The sequence below is a fragment of the Triticum aestivum genome, chromosome 3D (genome assembly GCF_018294505.1).
Source record: "Triticum aestivum cultivar Chinese Spring chromosome 3D, IWGSC CS RefSeq v2.1, whole genome shotgun sequence".
Classification (NCBI taxonomy): domain Eukaryota; kingdom Viridiplantae; phylum Streptophyta; class Magnoliopsida; order Poales; family Poaceae; genus Triticum; species Triticum aestivum.
In genome coordinates this window covers 512,000,985-512,018,408 of record NC_057802.1, presented here as the reverse complement: position 1 = coordinate 512,018,408, position 17,424 = coordinate 512,000,985, and the positions used below count along the sequence as shown (strand labels likewise).

The 17,424-nt window shown below is 43.6% G+C and overlaps 3 protein-coding genes across 3 annotated transcripts; all 3 read left to right on the top strand.

The window, feature by feature from the left end:
* The first annotated feature begins 2,782 nt into the window (after nucleotides 1–2,782).
* On the top strand, nucleotides 2,783–10,793 carry LOC123076421 (uncharacterized). The gene is made up of 9 exons (XM_044498682.1): nucleotides 2,783–3,433; nucleotides 3,517–3,806; nucleotides 3,890–4,124; nucleotides 4,488–4,669; nucleotides 8,445–8,844; nucleotides 8,924–9,101; nucleotides 9,496–9,662; nucleotides 9,738–9,820; nucleotides 10,326–10,793. Exons 1-9 carry the CDS (start codon nucleotides 2,957–2,959, stop codon nucleotides 10,702–10,704), a joined length of 2,391 nt encoding a protein of 796 aa, XP_044354617.1. The 5' UTR covers nucleotides 2,783–2,956; the 3' UTR covers nucleotides 10,705–10,793.
* Nucleotides 10,794–11,027: 234 nt separating this feature from the next.
* Nucleotides 11,028–12,678, top strand: LOC123080083 (probably inactive leucine-rich repeat receptor-like protein kinase At5g48380). The gene is made up of 2 exons (XM_044502953.1): nucleotides 11,028–11,292; nucleotides 11,409–12,678. Exon 2 carries the CDS (start codon nucleotides 11,475–11,477, stop codon nucleotides 12,213–12,215), a length of 741 nt encoding a protein of 246 aa, XP_044358888.1. The 5' UTR covers nucleotides 11,028–11,292; nucleotides 11,409–11,474; the 3' UTR covers nucleotides 12,216–12,678.
* Nucleotides 12,679–12,910: 232 nt separating this feature from the next.
* LOC123080081 (probably inactive leucine-rich repeat receptor-like protein kinase At5g48380) lies at nucleotides 12,911–15,802 on the top strand. The gene has a single exon (XM_044502949.1). The coding sequence runs from the start codon at nucleotides 14,145–14,147 to the stop codon at nucleotides 14,943–14,945; it is 801 nt and encodes a 266-aa protein (XP_044358884.1). The 5' UTR covers nucleotides 12,911–14,144; the 3' UTR covers nucleotides 14,946–15,802.
* Nucleotides 15,803–17,424: the final 1,622 nt, after the last annotated feature.

Genomic DNA, 17,424 nt, shown 5'->3' with positions numbered 1-17,424 from the left:
GTCATTTGTATTCTATTGTATCTATGTACTCGATTGTATTCTGTTGTAACCTTCCCCTCCTATTCCTCAGGCATAGACTCGGTTGAGGGACATGCATGCACATGCGCGTGTCGCTGCTGTCACTGCACGTTCTCTCCCCACTTCTTACTATGCAACAGATCATCGTACGCAATACAATCACACCAAGACATTATTTGTTCAGCTCCCACCCTCTCCCTAAACACTAGAAAAATCCTCAAATCTCGTCCTTGACAAACATGAAGAGGTTAACACTATTGGTTTAAATCAAGAAATCTAAAATCAATGCGGTCATGTGTGTATCTAGAGCTTTGCAGGGTGGTTTCCGCTGGGCTAGCATGAATTTGCCGCCGATGAAACTTGGAGATGTACGCTTCAAAACCTTCTCGTCCAGCAGTGGATCTCCATCCTCCTCGCTATACGGCCTTGGGGTTTCCAAGGGGCCCTGCGTATACAATAGAGTCACCATAGCAATACTGATATGTTGAAAATCAAGTTGCTAACTTTTGTACGAATAGATACAGTGAGAGAGATTGAGAGAACATGCTAGCTTATTGTACTTATTGGTGATTCTTATTATATAATTGTTGATTGCTACGATTTGTTACATGATTGCCCTTGTAATAATATTAGAGTATCATTCAATCTATTTATACTATCTATATGTATGCAATATTAAAAGTAATTGTTGAAATAAATTGTCGGTAGTCATAAATTTTCTTTCTAAATAGTTAATAAAATGTTAACCCGTATACAGTCTTTCAGGCTTTAGGTATATTACATACAATTCCTATAAAATCAACGGTTAAACAATTTTTAGCCTTTTCATAGTTCTTAGCTCACAGTTCACAACAGCATTTTCAGAATCCATAGCTCAACCGAACACACACCCATCAATTGTCTCAAGACGCTGAAGTCTGTTGCACCACGTTGGGCCAGCCCGGCCCAACTGCTCTGCATAGAGAAAGGTTGGTACACTTGTTTTGGACTCAACTGCGACCCGGTTTTCTTCTGCCGGGTCGGATGTGGCCCAAGACGGCTTGCAATTTGAATAAGTCAAATCGGTTGTGGTCGGATGATACAACTCGGACATAAATAATTTAGTAAGTACAATAGTTATATATAAGTTGACTGAATTTACAATTTGGATAAGTCGATTTTGTAGAAGGAGCAGTTGAAGGAGGAAGAAGAAACAATGAACGACCGTTGGATCTTAATCCAATACCCCAAAATAGACTTAGCTAAATTTCTTTAGGCGAGGTCCCATAAATTTAGTAAGTTAGCCAACGATTTACTTGCCCATATTAGTTTTATAGAAACAACTGTCCTTATTAGTGTAATTATGTTAAAAAAACATTTCATTTGCAACCTTATTTGATAAGTATTTATTGGCTTATAAAAACACACACAATTTTATTTGGTAAGTCAATAAGAGGTGGGGTAACTGATGCGGTTTTTAGGGAGAACCGGTGAGCAAAAACTAAAGATGGGAGAAAAAAATTAAACAAGTGAAAGGAGGTGGAGACGTACGTAAGGTTGGACGAAAGACCAGCAAACAACACAATCTTACCTCGTTTTGAGTAAGTGAGATTAATCCAAAATACGCTCAGATGCAGAGGCCGGGGGTCTTTCTCCTTTTCTAAAAAAAAACCCAAAATACATAGTCCACAAGCTTTCGCCGGGTAACTAATGAACACTGAACATAGTGATTGACGGTTTAGTGGCGATTGGTGAGCAGCAAACCAAACTGGACCTTGACTCGACGGGCCGAAGTAGTTGTTGACATGTCAAATCTTCCTAGGTTTGGCTTGGGTTGAGATGTGCCCAACCCACCACTACAACCAAAAGGAAGTCTAATTTGCTCTCCAGCCTCCTACAAAGATCACAAGTCTATGGACCTCGGACTACTAGTTCAAGGAATGCATGAGGTCGCCACCCCTAGTTTCTGCGTACCTGCGTTTCACCGGCTGTTAATCCTGCTAGATGACTAGTCCATTTGTCCCGCTCCACTCAAGCAGTTAGTTAAGGACCATCCTTGGGTCATGGCCGCTTCTGGTAGTCAAAAGATTGATTGATCTATCTACAAGTCGTTTTTTGCAGCATAACAGTAGAGGACGACGTAAACTGCAGTTAACGAGACGCTGAAACATAAGCTGCATGGTGATCTTGATTTCCAAATGCAGGCATGCAGCCATGGAAGTTGCTAAATGGCCAACCCAACTAGCAACAACTAGACGGTACACATGTGTGCGGATCTAGAAGCGCTGCGCCTTTAGTTTGTTGATCAGGTCGCGGGATCCTCAAACTGGGATCTCAAGTTTCGAACTCGGTAACGAAAGCCTTTTGAACTGGTTTAACTTTTTTTGACAAAGTTGTACTAAGCGCAGGTCAATTAATATGAATTGGAGGGATTACCAACATAAAATGAAGTATCAAAAGGATACAAATATAATAAGCGTACAACCGGCCTGACAAGAGTAAACAATCGTTCTTGAAACATACAGTAAACAACGTGTTTGCTCCTCAAAACCATCAACGATTAACAGAAGAAGCTAGCACACGCATGAAATTTGCATGGGCCGCAATGGCATGATTCCAAGAACTCGCCAAACGCATGCATTTTAGAAAGTGTTATCATACGCACATGGGACTTTCATAGTCTCCCATGTCAAAGATCACTAACTACCAGCTGGTCTCCCATGGTAGGTAAGTACTGTACCCAACCCTACTTGATCACCATGTCCTAAAGCACTAAATAAGGCCCTAATTAAATTACTGATTCACCAGCTTGATTCACTTTCCATAGAAAACCAGCCAAATTCGGCCACTATAAGTACACGTGTCCACGTTAGTAATAACATTCCTCCTACGACACCGACGTACGTACCTAACAAGCACCTGCAAGCTCGCGACACAGGCAGCAGCTCGATCGGTCACCATGCTGGGCCTGCTCGCGCACCTCCACGCGGCGCTCGTGTTCCTCCCCAACAACGGCGGCCCGGCCTGGGCCGGGCCAGGCGGCGGCGCGGGGGCGGTGTATGACGTGACGCGCTACGGCGCCCGGCCGGACGGCATGACGGACGCGACGCTGCCGTTCCTGCGCGCGTGGGCCGACGCGTGCCGCTCGCCGCGCCCGGCCACGGTGCTGGTGCCGCCGGGCATGTTCCTGGTGGGGAGCGCCACGTTCATGGGCCCGTGCGCCACCCGCGCCGTCACGTTCAACGTGGCCGGCACGCTGCTCGCCCCCTCGGGCTACGGCTGGGACAGCGCCTCCCCCGGGCGGTGGCTCACGTTCGAGTCCGTGGAGGGCCTCGCCGTCTCCGGCGGCACCCTCGACGGCCGCGGCGCCCCCCTCTGGGCCTGCAAGCAGCAGCAGCCGCAGCAGCCGCGCCTCCACTGCCCGTCCGGCGCATCGGTACGTGCCTCCCATATATGTCTCGCAGAGCCAGACGATTTCTAGCTAGGTGATCTTGACGTGCCATTTGCGTGGGCGTGCAGTCGCTGACGATCTCGAACTCGAGGGACGTGGTGGTGGACGGGCTGAGGTCGATGAACAGCGAGCTGTTCCACGTGGTGGTGCTGCAGAGCAACGGCGTGACGCTGAACCGGGTCACGGTGGACGCGCCGGAGGACAGCCCCAACACCGACGGGATACACATCCACATGTCCAGCCACGTCTCCGTGTACGACGCCAACATCCGCACCGGCGACGACTGCGTTTCCGTCGGCCCGGGCAACTCCAACCTCTGGATCGAGCGCGTCGCCTGCGGCCCAGGCCACGGCATAAGGTACATCTTGTGATGGGTCGGAGTTTGCAAGACTAGAGGACCTGAGCTAACCCATTGACATCTTCTTGATTGTGTTAACTTAGCATCGGGAGTTTGGGCCACCAGCAAGGGCTGGACATGGAGGACGTGCAGAACGTGACGGTGAAGACGACGTGGTTCACCGGCACCTCAAACGGGCTGAGGATCAAAACCTGGGGGAGCTCCAAGCAGGGTTTCGTGAGGGGTGTCACCTTCGAGGACGCTACTATGACAGGCGTCCACAACCCCATCATCATCGATCAAAATTACTGTCCCCAAAAAGTTGGGTGCAGCGACCGGGTAATGTTCTAAACAAGTTACTCCACACGGCACATATTCATGCATGTATACAACAATAGCCTTTTTATCTGTATGCTCTAGTAATAATTTTGGATGTGACATTGGCGGGGGGAGGCCCCTGACCCAACCGTGAAGAACATCATGGCAACATGGAAATTTGACAAAAAAACGATGAAAAAGGCTCAAGATTCGAACTGCTGAACCTGATTCAAGAAAACACTGCCATGGCAGCAAAAACGTTTATATATTATTATACTACTTTGTATTCGTGTTTTTTCAATATGTTAATTAATTTGGCTGCTGTTGTTAGTAGTAGATTTTTTTCTCGGCTGCCAGCATTGATTTGGTGCTTCTTGTTTACAGAGTTCGAGTATCAAGATCAGCGAGGTGAAGTACGTGGACATACGGGGGTGGTCGACGACGCCGGTGGCCGTGACCTTCAACTGCAGCAGGAGCCACCCGTGCAGCGGGATCAGCATGCAGGACGTGAAGTTGATGTACGACAGGCGCGTCGCCAAATCCTCATGCCGGAACGTTCAGGGGAGGTCGGTTGGTCTCGTCCTGCCGCCAAGCTGCCTCTAACAATATGGACGACGACTACACTCATGACGACGAGATGCCACACGTGTAACATAATTGGCGCGAAATCTAGTTTATTTTTGCTATGAAAGCAATTCCTTCCCGACTTCATCAACGGAGGCAAGCATTTACAACAGGCCCAAAAGATCTGTAAAAGGAAAATGTGTCCTCTCTACATCAGAGGATGAATTAGGAATACCATCATGTATTTGGTGCCCATCCATTTGTGCGATAATCCACCTTGTAGCTACCTCCCCTAATCTTCTACTCCCTCCATCCCGTAATATAAGAGCGTTTTTGACACACTCTTATATTATGGGACAGAGGGATTATATCATTGTTGGAGAACCTTTCATCCGCTTTAGTTCTGCAACTTCAACCAAATATCCATCATGTAGCAAAAATTGATGGACAAAATCAGTAGGTCATTTGGGAATTTTCCGTGAAAGCAAGCATTGTTTCTTGCTTTCCAGATTGCCCAAATAGTGGCTTATAAACCCACGGGCACCATCTTCTTTTGATCCAAAGGGAAGTCAGTTATCACATAAATGTGATAAAAATGGTATGTACACATTGGAAATTCATTTCGCATTGAAGAACACTTTGTACAAATGTGCAACAAGACACGGGGAAAGGAAGAATTGACCAGCCTCACGAAAAGGTGTTTCTTTCTCCTAACATGTCCTCCGAGTAAAATATATCTAGTCAAAATGCTTGTATGAAGCACAAACCAACATAAAATCTTAATTTGGGATGTAACTTGGACTTTTGTAACCAAGTTTTAGGATATATGCCAAATGGAATTTAGTTGCAAGCTAAAATATTTTATAAAGTGTTTACCCTTAGTTCATGGGTTCATACCACTGTATCATTATCATTGGAAACACAACACCATCCAGTAACCTTTCCATTGCTACCCACATTTCTATATATTGTCCCCTGATATTATTTCTTCTAAAACTTAAACATGGCAAACCCAAACCTTGGTCATCATAGTATAGATTGTTGATGTTCTGAGAGAATGCAACTGTCTATAACATTGCAAATGCGAGGTTAATTGACAATCGACCAGTTCTCACAGACCATGGTCATTTTCCCATTTCCCTCTTTCCTTCTACATAACGAACATAACAAGCCTTCAATTCCATCATTTTAACCAAAACAATGACTGACATGCTTACTTCATAGTCTAAGTAAGATTTGTGTTTCTTAAGACATCTCGCCTTACCCCCTGCCGATTCTCCAGCTAAATTCGTACCAGGTTTGTACAACATGTGAGAAGTACTATGAGAGTGTTGACGTTCTATTGACTGTTGACCCACCACGAGCATCATGCTAGCTTCTTGTATTATCCCCTTGGGATATTATCCGCCTTTGGCTCGTCATCGACGAGGCTTCTATCAAGATCCATCCTGAATTCAAGTGACGAAGGGAATAGAGAGGGTGTTTGTGTTTGTGTGCGCGCACGAGAGAGAGAGAGAGAGTGTGTGAGAGAGAGAGATCACTACTAACACTTCTAATTTAATCAATAAAAACATTTTCTTTGCAAAAAAAATCTAATCAAACTGATCGAATACACTCGCACGAGTAGAGTAGAGATGTCTGGCATCATCCATAAGATGGCAATCGTAGTACGTGGTAAACTAAGAATAATAAAAGAGTGCATGCATATACCAATACTACACACAAGACATGCGCAAGTAGTAAATATGTGTATGCAAATGTTCTTTGTGTAAGCAACATATAATACCACACGACATGTGTGACAAGCGGAGTCGAAATTAAGTTATGATGATTTGGGTTACCAGCTCTAGTTTAGAAAATTACATAATCCAAAGCAAAATATAATACCAAGGAAGTAAAGCAGTGTCATGGTAACAACAATAGGAGTTTGAAGCAATAAATCAGGTCAAGTATCTAATATGTTATTTTAATTGTTAGAAAACTAATTAAAACAAAACAATATATGCAAGATCGCAAATAACAGACTATGTTATATGCAAGATCGCAAATAACAGACTATGTTGAGAAAGTGTGCCAAATAATGTTTATCATTATTTATGGATATACACTGACAAATATATTGCATCATAGAGACCTAATATCGCCTAATAAAAACCCAAACCCATCCAACATTGGTAGGTGATGATCTTGGCCGTATCCAACTTTAAAGTGTATGCTACCAATATTTATTTCTCTAGAAAATCTCTAAGAAAACGTCACGAAGTATTTACCCCTTTTGTGGTGTCTAATCTCCTATCAACAAAAGCATCTAGGAGAGATATATGCGAAGAATTAAACAAAAAACTGCACATGAAGAAATAAGTATGAAAGAGATACACAAATAAAGAAGAACAACCCTACGTCTACCTCTCCGATTGCAAGGAGGGGAATCATAATGCTCAGCTTCGACTAGTAGACAACGGACAGATGACAACACTTCTTCGAGTCAGTCTTCGGGCTCCAATTCTCCTCAAGTTCGTCCATCGTGACAGATTAGACAGAGCTCCGGCGTAGACCCTCACCAGGTCCTCCGGGCGGTGATGCTAGGGCTTCTCATCGTGCGTACGCGATGGTGAGATTTCGTGTCAGGTTCTTTAGATTGATTCAAGGGTTCAACAACGACGACTATGGCTCCAAGGCGCTGTTCTTTAGGGCACGTGCATGATGACTTACCTACTATCATCGACAAGGTTAGTCGGCTCCAGTATGGGAGCGGCGACAGTGGCGCGTCGGCGGCTCGTTCTGGCAGCAATAGTGGTCGTGTGATAGTTCGGGGACCTTGATGTAATTTTTATTATGTTGGGGATGCTTCATATTTCTGGTGAACCTTTATAATAGTTACAAGTCCTTGTCGCAAAAGAAAACAATGTTCAAATGCTATGGTTTGTGAGTTCTTTAAATAAAAAATGCTCTCAACTAAAAGCACATTTGAATATAGGGGGTTTAAATATGGAAACCTACAACACTATAATCAAATAACGCAACTGCAACACGAGCTGAGGGGTGCATGAAGAGAATCATAGTTTAAATTTTAAGCATCAATGTTTATATAAAATTGCCAATGAAATTTCCACAAAAACATACTAGTAAGACGCAGAGACTCAAGGAACAAGTGCAAAAAGAAGAAGATGTGAATGGAAGTCTATTGGTTTGATCTTGAACAATGTTAGATTTTTGTAGTCCACAATGATTCACTGCCATTTTTTCTTCTAATAATGCAGCAATGCCACATGCCACATGAGCACATGTACATGTCAACCGTAAGTTAATGGTTTTTGCATGCAAACCACTATCTAATTTTCCTAAGCATGCAGCTATGCGACATCAGCTATGCTTAAGTTACTTTTTGCATTAGTTTTACCATCAATCATGCCACATTAGGAAGCCATGCATACCACTTATAAGTTATATTTTTGAATTACTTTTTATGTTATCATTGCGATATATGTGTCGGATAATTGGAGCACACATACATAGCTTATGGTTCAATTTTTTATTAGAAAATGACATTATGTTAATTGCAATAAAAAATCACCTTTATACATCATTTTGTTGTATATTTCATATGTTTACCCTTTTAAAACTATATAAATTGAGAACATTCCTACTTTTGTTTTTACATTTTTAGTTGTTTTTAGCACATATACAATTCTTTTTGACCAAAAGTAGTCACCATTGACGAGACTAACGGCTGAAAATGATTCGGCAAAGTTGACCCACCCGGCCTCCCCCCCCCCTCCCGACCGTCGGATTCAGCTACCACCCGCGGCACCCCCACCTACCTACCTCGGCGACTCCCTTCCCCCACTGTTCACCCGGCACCTCACCTGGGCGACTTCCTCCATTCCCTCCACCAAAGACGCTCACTACTCCCCGGACGGCGGCAATGGAGCAAGCGAACCCGCGGGCGGGGTCGGCGAGGAACAGGAAGGTGGTGCTGCGGGATTACATCAGCCGCGCACCGAGGGAGGACGACATGGCGCTCGTCGACGGCGGCGCCGTGCCGCTGCGCGTCCCCGAGGGCGCCGCCGGCCCGGCCGTGCTGGTGAAGAACCTCTACCTCTCCTGCGACCCCTACATGCGCGGCCGGATGCGGGACTTCCACGGCTCCTACATCCCCCCGTTCAAGCCCGGATCTGTCAGTCTTTTTCCCCTTCTGACTGCTCTCTCTTGTTGTTGCTGGTTACTGATCAGGCAAAATTTTAATATCTGTCAAGGTTATAGAAGGGCTGGGCGTGGCGAGAGTGGTGGACTCCACTCATCCGGGGTTCGTTGCCGGTGACATTGTTTCGGGAATGACTGGCTGGGAGGAATACAGCTTGATTGACAAACCTGAACAGCTGAATAAGATTCAGCAAAGCGACATCCCACTCTCCTATCATTTGGGGCTTCTCGGTTAGTTTCCTGCTGCTATTTTGGTTATTCAGTTGAATCCTGAAGCAGACAGTATATATCACGAGTGACAAAGGGCAACACCTACCTACTGCACTTCATTTCTGTTGGAAAGTCTTCCCCTGGTTGCACGAATATGTAATGTGTACCCGAGAAGAAAATGGAGGTCAGAGTAGGCACAAAATGAATAAAGGTGTGTGGTTGAGGGCATTTTTAATGGACGGCTCTCTCGTTGTTAATGAATTGGCAATGGTGTGTTTGAGTGGGTCCATTCACGGGGCTGTTTTAATGGAATTGCAATGTTGTAACCAAGTAGCTACTGTTTCTGACATTGCTGTTTGTTAATTATTCTTTGTTCCGACATGTTCACTAATACTCTGGTCTTCCCCGGCCGCAGGCATGCCTGGTTTTACAGCTTATGTTGGATTCTACGAAATCTGCTCACCGAAGAAAGGAGAATTTGTCTTTGTTTCTGCTGCATCTGGAGCAGTTGGTCAGATTGTTGGTCAACTTGCAAAGCTACATGGCTGCTATGTTGTCGGAAGTGCCGGAACAAATCAGAAAGTACTCATCAAGCTTGTAGTATATAAATTGTTATCTGTTTAGCTGTATCATTCAGGGTCTACAACAATGTTTCAGGTTGAACTCCTAAAAGATAAGTTTGGATTCGATGAAGCTTTTAATTACAAAGAGGAGCCTGACTTGACTGCAGCCCTAAAAAGGTCAGACCTTCTCCTTCTATAAGATACAACAAAACGCCTAAGAACGAGATAGCAGTAACTTGCATAAACCATAGAATGATCAAGCTAGGTTATAATGAACATCTGAAAGCCATGTTAACAGAATGAACTATTGATGAACCTAGCTGAATTATGAGACACACTTTACCATATTAGGATTATTGTGTGTTTGGTTTAGGAACCAGATGGTGAATAAACCATCTGGTCCTAAGTCCAAGCCTAACACGTCATCTCTTATTAACATGGAGAGGAGTAAAAAGTAAGAGATATGACAATCCTACCAAAAGTCATGGGTGATCTAATGACGGTCGGATGAATTCTTGGATGAGATGGGCCCGCAAATCAAACATATTGTTCATTTGGCAGATATTTTTTGTCATCATCTGCTTACCATTTTTGTGTAATCAGTAACTCTATTGAACTCAGCAAACAGGGAGAATAGCACCAAAATGATGTTATCTTTGTTTTGCAATCTTTCCATACATAGGTACTTTCCTGAAGGTATTGACATCTACTTCGAGAATGTAGGCGGACCAATGCTAGATGCTGTACTCCTTAACATGCGGATGCATGGTCGCATAGCAGTATGTGGGATGGTCTCCCAGCACGGCATGACTGATCCTTCAGGGATCCACAACCTCTTCTGTCTGGTGCCGAAACGGATCAGTATGAAGGGCTTCATCCAGAGTGATTACATCAAGTTATTCCCACAGTTCGTCGATTACATGACCAAGCATTACAAGGATGGCAAGATTGAATATGTAGAAGACATGAGCATCGGGCTAGAGAATGCGCCAGCTGCCTTTGTTGGTCTATTCAGTGGTAAAAATGTAGGCAAACAAGTCGTGTGCGTCTCACAAGAGTGAAGTACATCTACATTCTGATGAATATTACGACTATCTCATGATTCAAATACTAATAAAGATTGTGAAGCGCTCGTGTTGATGCGCAATTAGCTGATCTTGTCCACGCCTTGCCCAATATCAGTGTTTTTTTAATCTATAATTAACAAGCCATGGTTTGATCCTCAATCCAAGTGCCTACTAGGACCATGGGAAGTTGTCTTTACTCTTGACAAAGATGTAGTTGTCTAGCTCTCTAGCTGTCTGTCTCACATGCCTTAGTTTTTCTAGCCTCATAAATTGATGATGTGATACGTCAGTGCAGAAAGTTCTACCGCTATTTTAAGTGGTGTTCAGTTCATTAGAATGCTTACTTGGTTAGACTGGGATGGTGAGCTGGCCAGTCTTTCTTCCGTGTGCTTGCTACTCCCCCATTCGGTAGACCCGAGGAATTAATTAGCAGAAGAAAAGTCTTTGCTCTAGTGACGGGATTGTCACTTTTAAGAACTGTGCCTGTTCAACTAAGCAGGTGGTGGCTGGCTTCTACTTTGGCTTGGTCATCTGCTGAGTTTTCTGAAGCACCTCATCTTGTGTTTGCATGAAATCAACAAGGCAAGTGCACATGACTTATTTGCATCTCTGGAGTCTGTTTTTGTGGTCTCTTCATTTCTGAGCATTTTTTTTTTCAAATAGAGTGTTCAAGTATTTCTTACACAAATTTTTATCAGGTGACTTTCGAATTGACAAGCCGCAACTTTTGGCCGAGCAGCTGTTTGTTTCGTTCCACGTTTGCGATGACTTATCATATCAAGTTCCTCCTTTTGTTTCTGCTCTTTAGGAGCTCATCGTCTTGTTTTGGTTTTCAACTTGATATCCAGTGCCTGTTGTCTGTGCAAGAATCAGTGATTGATTCCAAAGGAATACTCATGTCCTCATGGGATTTTGTTGCCAATACAACAGATGGTTACATATGCCGATTCACTGGCGTGGAATGCTGGCACCCAGACGAGAACAAGGTTTACGCTTTGCGTCTCGGCAACCTAGGGCTTGAAGGCCCATTTCCTCAAGGTCTTCAAAATTGCACAAGCTTGAACATGTTGGACCTGTCAAGCAACAATTTTTCAGGACCGATCCCTCCTAACATCTCATGGCAGCTGTCGTATCTGTCATCTCTGGATCTTTCCTTCAATAAATTTTCAGGTGAAATCCCAGATAGTATTGCAAATCTGATGAATCTGAATGGCCTCAACTTTCAGCACAACCAATTAAGTGGACGAATTCCTGCTTCTCTGCAGAAGTTTATTGATTCATACTTTGCTGGAAACCAGGAGCTTTGTGGTACACCACTGTACAAGTGTCCTAGGAGGAGATGGAGACCGAGACGAATCAGGCTGACCAGCATCAATGATCAGTCCAGCATCGGAGCAGCTGTCGGATTTGTCGTGGGGTTCGTGGTGGCCTTCTACTTCCCGCATTGCTTCATCTTCTCTGAGAGGCTCAGGGTGTGTTTGGTAGGGTGTATGAAGGGTGCATGAGCCCAAGTTCCCTTCTCGACCCACTTTTGGGTGTTTGGTAGAGTGTATGGAGGATGCATGAGTCCACACTAGCTTAGCACAAATACACTAGAAGCATGCATGAAAAGAGCATGCATGAAGAGGGGTGTTGAGTTGAGCATGCATGAAAAGGGAACAACTATGCTGAGACGAGAACGCAACCAAACACACCCTCACTGCTTACGTTGTCCGGATAATATGACCCACTTGTTCTGGAACTTTGTCTGCCATCAACTTCCGGAGGCCAAAGAAGCACTTCCAACAGCAACTCCAGTTTTCTTCCTCAGAGTAACAGTTCACCAACATGTATACCTGGTACCCTAGTGAGTGTAGTGTTTTTTCTTCACTTGTAATGTGATGAGTCCAATTTGTGTGATAGTTTTACTATGTAATGCAAATGGTGCAACGCATTCTCTTAAAGAAAAGAGTGATGCACGGAATAACAGGTTATAAACTTGTAATGATCTTTGTAGTCTATTTGAGGTTTCAAAAAAGACAGAGTTATATTCATGTTAACTTTCTGAATAATTTTCTTGAGGGAAATAAACTGCCATCACAACAGCATGCATATCAAATTTGATCAGCTGAACTTACTCCCTCCGTCCGGAATTAGTTGACGCTTAAACGCGTCTAGATACATCCGTTTGAGCATCAACTAATTCCGGACGGAGGAAGTATACACTAGCAAGCTTGATATTTCATAGGCGTGGCAGAATCAGAATAATGCCCCTTATGTTTTCTGCCTAGTAAGAGAGCAGGCATCTCAGTTCTGCAGTGTGTCCTCCCTCGACCTTGAGGACATCTTCTGAAAGTGTCCAGATCTTCTCCACCATGGTATGTTCATACTCCATGTTCGATTTTTTTGTCCAGTGAATACTTTTTTTAAACATGCATGCTATAAGTTCTGCTATGGCATGCACACTTTCAAAATTGATACAGAAATATGGCCATGTGGCATGTAACAAAATAAATTCGGTGCAACTTGAATAATAAACACTACTTTCTACTCCCTCCGTTCCAAATTACTCGTCGCAAAAATGGGTGTATCTAGAACTAAAATACATCTAGATACATCCATACCTGCGACAAGTAATTCGGAACGGAGGGAGTAAATATGACCATGTGGTACTAGTTTGCGCTGTATGCACAGGAGATACATGGCCATATTTCTGCATCACAATTTAGGTAGTGTTATAGCAATGATATCCATTCATGTTTGCTGGAAATCACAATATTTTGGACTAAAAGAAACTGCAAATGCACCTGGCAAGACCGTGAGGTCAGAGTTCTCGCAGGAGAGCTCAAAATTCTATTCTGCCAGGCGATGATGTAAACTCCCTCCACACAGTCCTCGGTGACAATTCTACCTAGACCAGAGACTCGAGACGACGATGGATCAGTCTTTCTGCCACGTGCCAAATTTTCTCTGGGCTGTGAGTGGTGAGTGGTGACTGATGAAGTTTCGGAGACTGCTCAGATGGGGACTACTGGTCATAGGCACACGGTATGTCTTTGTTCCTTGTATACTTGTGGCAACTCTTTCCAAGTCAATAAAACTTCAGGGTTTGGCAGAAGAAAATTCAATGCTCCAGTAGAGGGATTCCCTATTTAAAAAGGGCTGCACTAGTTCATGTTTTGCACATGGTGGCTTCTGATTTGGCTCAATTGGTGAGTTTTCTGACGTGCCTGATATTGTCTAGGAAGTATCACATGAAATTAACAAAACAAGTGTTTTCTGACCTGTTATTTGCACTTTTGGAGTCTGTTCTGTGGTGTCTCCATGTCTGAGTAGATTATTTCTTAATTTTCCATGTAAAGAGTTCAAGTGTTATGCAAGTTTTGATCAGGTGATGCTGGAATTGACAAGCTGCAAGATTGGCCGACAGTTGTCTGTTTTACTCCACGTTTGTGATGGCTGATGATACCAAGTTCCTCCTTTTGTTCCTCCTCTTGAGCAGCTCATCACTGTGTTTTGGTACTGAACAAGATATCCGGTGCCTGAAGTCTGTACAACGCTCATTGGCTGATCCCGGCGGTGTTCTCAGATCTTGGGACTTTGAAAATGACACCGACGGTTACATATGCCGCTTTACCGGTGTGGAATGCTGGCACCCTGACGAGAACAAGATTCTCTCTCTGCGACTAGGCAACCTAGGACTTCAAGGCCAATTTCCTGTTGCTCTACAGAATTGTTCAAGCCTGACCGGCTTGGACCTGTCAAATAACAATTTTTCAGGACCAATCCCTCAGGACATTTCACGGCGGATGCCGTATCTGACATCTCTGGATCTTTCGTATAATAGCTTTTCGGGGCTAATCCCACAGAATATCTCAAATATGACATATCTGAATCTCCTCAACCTCCAGCATAACCAACTCAGCGGTCAAATTCCATCGCAATTCAGTTTGCTTACTCGGTTAACTACGTTCAATGTTGCGGGCAACTTGTTATCAGGGCCTGTTCCTACTTTGCTACAGAAGTTTTCGTCTTCAAACTTTGCTGGTAACCAAGGGCTTTGTGGTTCACCTTTAGATGAGTGCTCCACCCCTCGGAGGAGATGGAGACCGATACGAATCAGGCTGCACAGGATCAACGACCAGTCGAGCATCGGAGCGGCCGTCGGATTCGTCGTGGGGTTCGTGGTGGCCTTCTACTTCCCGCACTGCTTCGTCTGCTCCGAGAGGCTCCGAGCCTACGTCGTCCGGATATGATTCACTTGTTATTCTGAAACTTTGTCTGGCATAGCTACCCCCGAGGCCAAATGAGCACTTCCGGCAGTACATCTTTCTTAGCTTGTTCCCTGCAGTAACGATTTTCTTAATTCGCATGATAATGCATATGTCAACTATTCTAGAAAGAGGCAAGACATCAACTGGCCGTAATTATTTATGTACCATGTCGACATTTCTGAAGGAACACAGTGAAACTCTACATTTCTGTAGTGTTTTTCTGTCCATTTCCATGCTTTGCCCTTCTTGAACGCATGCACACCTATCGTCTTTTTACTAGGAAGATTTTCCCAAGAGAGTACTCCTGAAAGGCTTTGCCAACCAAGCTGGATACCTTCACGTGTTCCGGTGAAAATTCTTTGGAGACCGGAGGCTCTTGACGCAAGGTTGGTCTCTCTGCTGTGTGCAGCTCACTTATTTCAGTTTCGTTTTCTGTTATTGTGGAAAGCCTGATGCTTCCTGACTGGTTTGTGTCCCGTGCCCATGATCCATCTATGCCGACGGCTTGCCAGCCAGGGATGCCAAGGATGTGCAGAATGTCCCACAAAAAAGTAGGATGTGCAGAATGAACTGGCAGGAGAATGCACCTGCTGCCTTTGTTGGTCTGTTCATCATTGGGTGGTAACAGTGTCGGAAAACAACTCATATGAGTGTCCAAAAGGAGGAGCTTGTGTACATTCTGGTGTGTATTGAAAATGTCTCCTAGATTCAAACAAGAAAAGTTTGTGAAAATGGTTCCAGGGCTTGAGGGAACTGATGAGGATTTATGTGATCTTGTTCATGCTTTACTAAGCCCGGTATCAATGGGAAATGGTAATGTACAGTTTTTTTTGTCAATTTGGTCCCTCCACTATTGATTAAGTTTTGTTTTAGTCCCCAGTTTAAAAGAAAATTTGAACCATAACTTGTGATAGCAGATTTACTACCAACCTTACAAAAAGTGGTATGGCTGATCATGTGGCAGTGGTTACGCACTGGTGACACTTTAATCATTTAAAATGAACGAATCATGGAAAGAGAAACAATTATAAAGAAGTTAGGGTGGAGTAAGAGAAAACATGAAGAAAACGCCAGAAATGTTCTAGAAAAGTTACAATAACATCTCAGAACTTGGAATATGAACGAATAAATTAGGACGTCTACTAGAACTTACAAAATTTAGAATCATTCTCATAAAAGGATAGTAAAAAACTCATAAAAATCATGATCATTCACGCAAATCACCATATTCATGAATTTCCATGATTGTTCCTCAATATTTCGTGAGTTGTCTCAAATTTCATGTCTTCCTCCAAAATATTTCTATATTTTTGTTTTCTTTATCTTGTAATAAATTCCTTTCGTAGGAACTCCAATTATTTCCTATGTTCTTATAGCATATCTCTGCTTTCGAGAATCAACATGTGGTTGGATGATTAAGAGGCTATCTCCAGTCCACCAGGAATAAAATCTCAGATTTGAAAACATGTATGTCCCATTAAGGCCCTGAATGGATTGTCATGTTCCCTTTGAATACATCTGTAAAAAATACAGGTCTCGGCTCATTGTTTGGTTCCAGCCGTAAATTGCTGAGCGGCTAGTAAGATACAAGTGTAAAATAAACACCCCCGTAATTAGTTACCACGAATCCAAGGGCCCTAAGATGGAATATTATTTCAGTGAGAGTCGACATTTCCATCGACAACGAGACACATCTGGTGATTTTTCATCAATCTTAAAGCTCCGTCATTCTGGTCTTGAGTAGGCGCTGCATGAGTGTGTGCGCCGTGCCCATGCGTCGTCCTCCATGTTTCTAAAATGCATTCCTCCCATTTTTTAGAATGTTTTCTGGAAATCACCTTACACCATATGATTGAACTCCTAACGTAGTAACATAGTTAACTCCCTAAACCTAGACCTTCTCTAAGCCAACATAGCACGAATTTCCTTGTTAAATTACCTGCTTGCCGGCCGGCCGGCCGCCCGCGACTGATTTCTGTTGCCTTGGTGCAACGTGCTGCCGTCAACAAGACTTTAGAATTTAGCAGGAAAAATATTATTTCCTCTATTGGAGGGACTCTCCGTTTTAAACGCGTTGCTCCCGTTCAATCTTTGCAGGCGCTAAACACATCATCTTGTAGTACTTGAAATCAACAAAGCAAGTAAACATGTCTTCTTCATTTTATGTAAGGCAGACCGTATTGATCCGACTTAATTAATGAAAGTTTTTCATTCGCAAAAAAAAAAGTAAACATGTCTTCTTATTTTCCTTTTTGAAGGCTGTTTTGTAGTGTCTCCATGTATTGGTCTGGTTTATTTCAATCCGAGTTTATAAGCCGCCTTTGTTTTTTTTCTCTTTAGGGCTTGTTTACAAGTTAGTATATGCATCCATCATCTGCGAGCGCGCAACTGCTGAAAGAGGTGTCCCACAAGTCAATATATGCGCCCATCATCTGCAAGCGGGCATCCACTGACAGGGTGT

Bases quoted from the DNA above. Each gene is read 5' to 3' on its own strand.
- LOC123080083 (XM_044502953.1), top strand. From the start codon at position 11,475: ATGACTTATCATATCAAGTTCCTCCTTTTGTTTCTGCTCTTTAGGAGC.
- LOC123076421 (XM_044498682.1), top strand. From the start codon at position 2,957: ATGCTGGGCCTGCTCGCGCACCTCCACGCGGCGCTCGTGTTCCTCCCC. The intron at 3,434-3,516 runs GTACGTGCCTCC...GTGGGCGTGCAG, and splicing joins ACTGCCCGTCCGGCGCATCG to TCGCTGACGATCTCGAACTC. The intron at 3,807-3,889 runs GTACATCTTGTG...GTGTTAACTTAG, and splicing joins GGCCCAGGCCACGGCATAAG to CATCGGGAGTTTGGGCCACC.
- LOC123080081 (XM_044502949.1), top strand. From the start codon at position 14,145: ATGGCTGATGATACCAAGTTCCTCCTTTTGTTCCTCCTCTTGAGCAGC.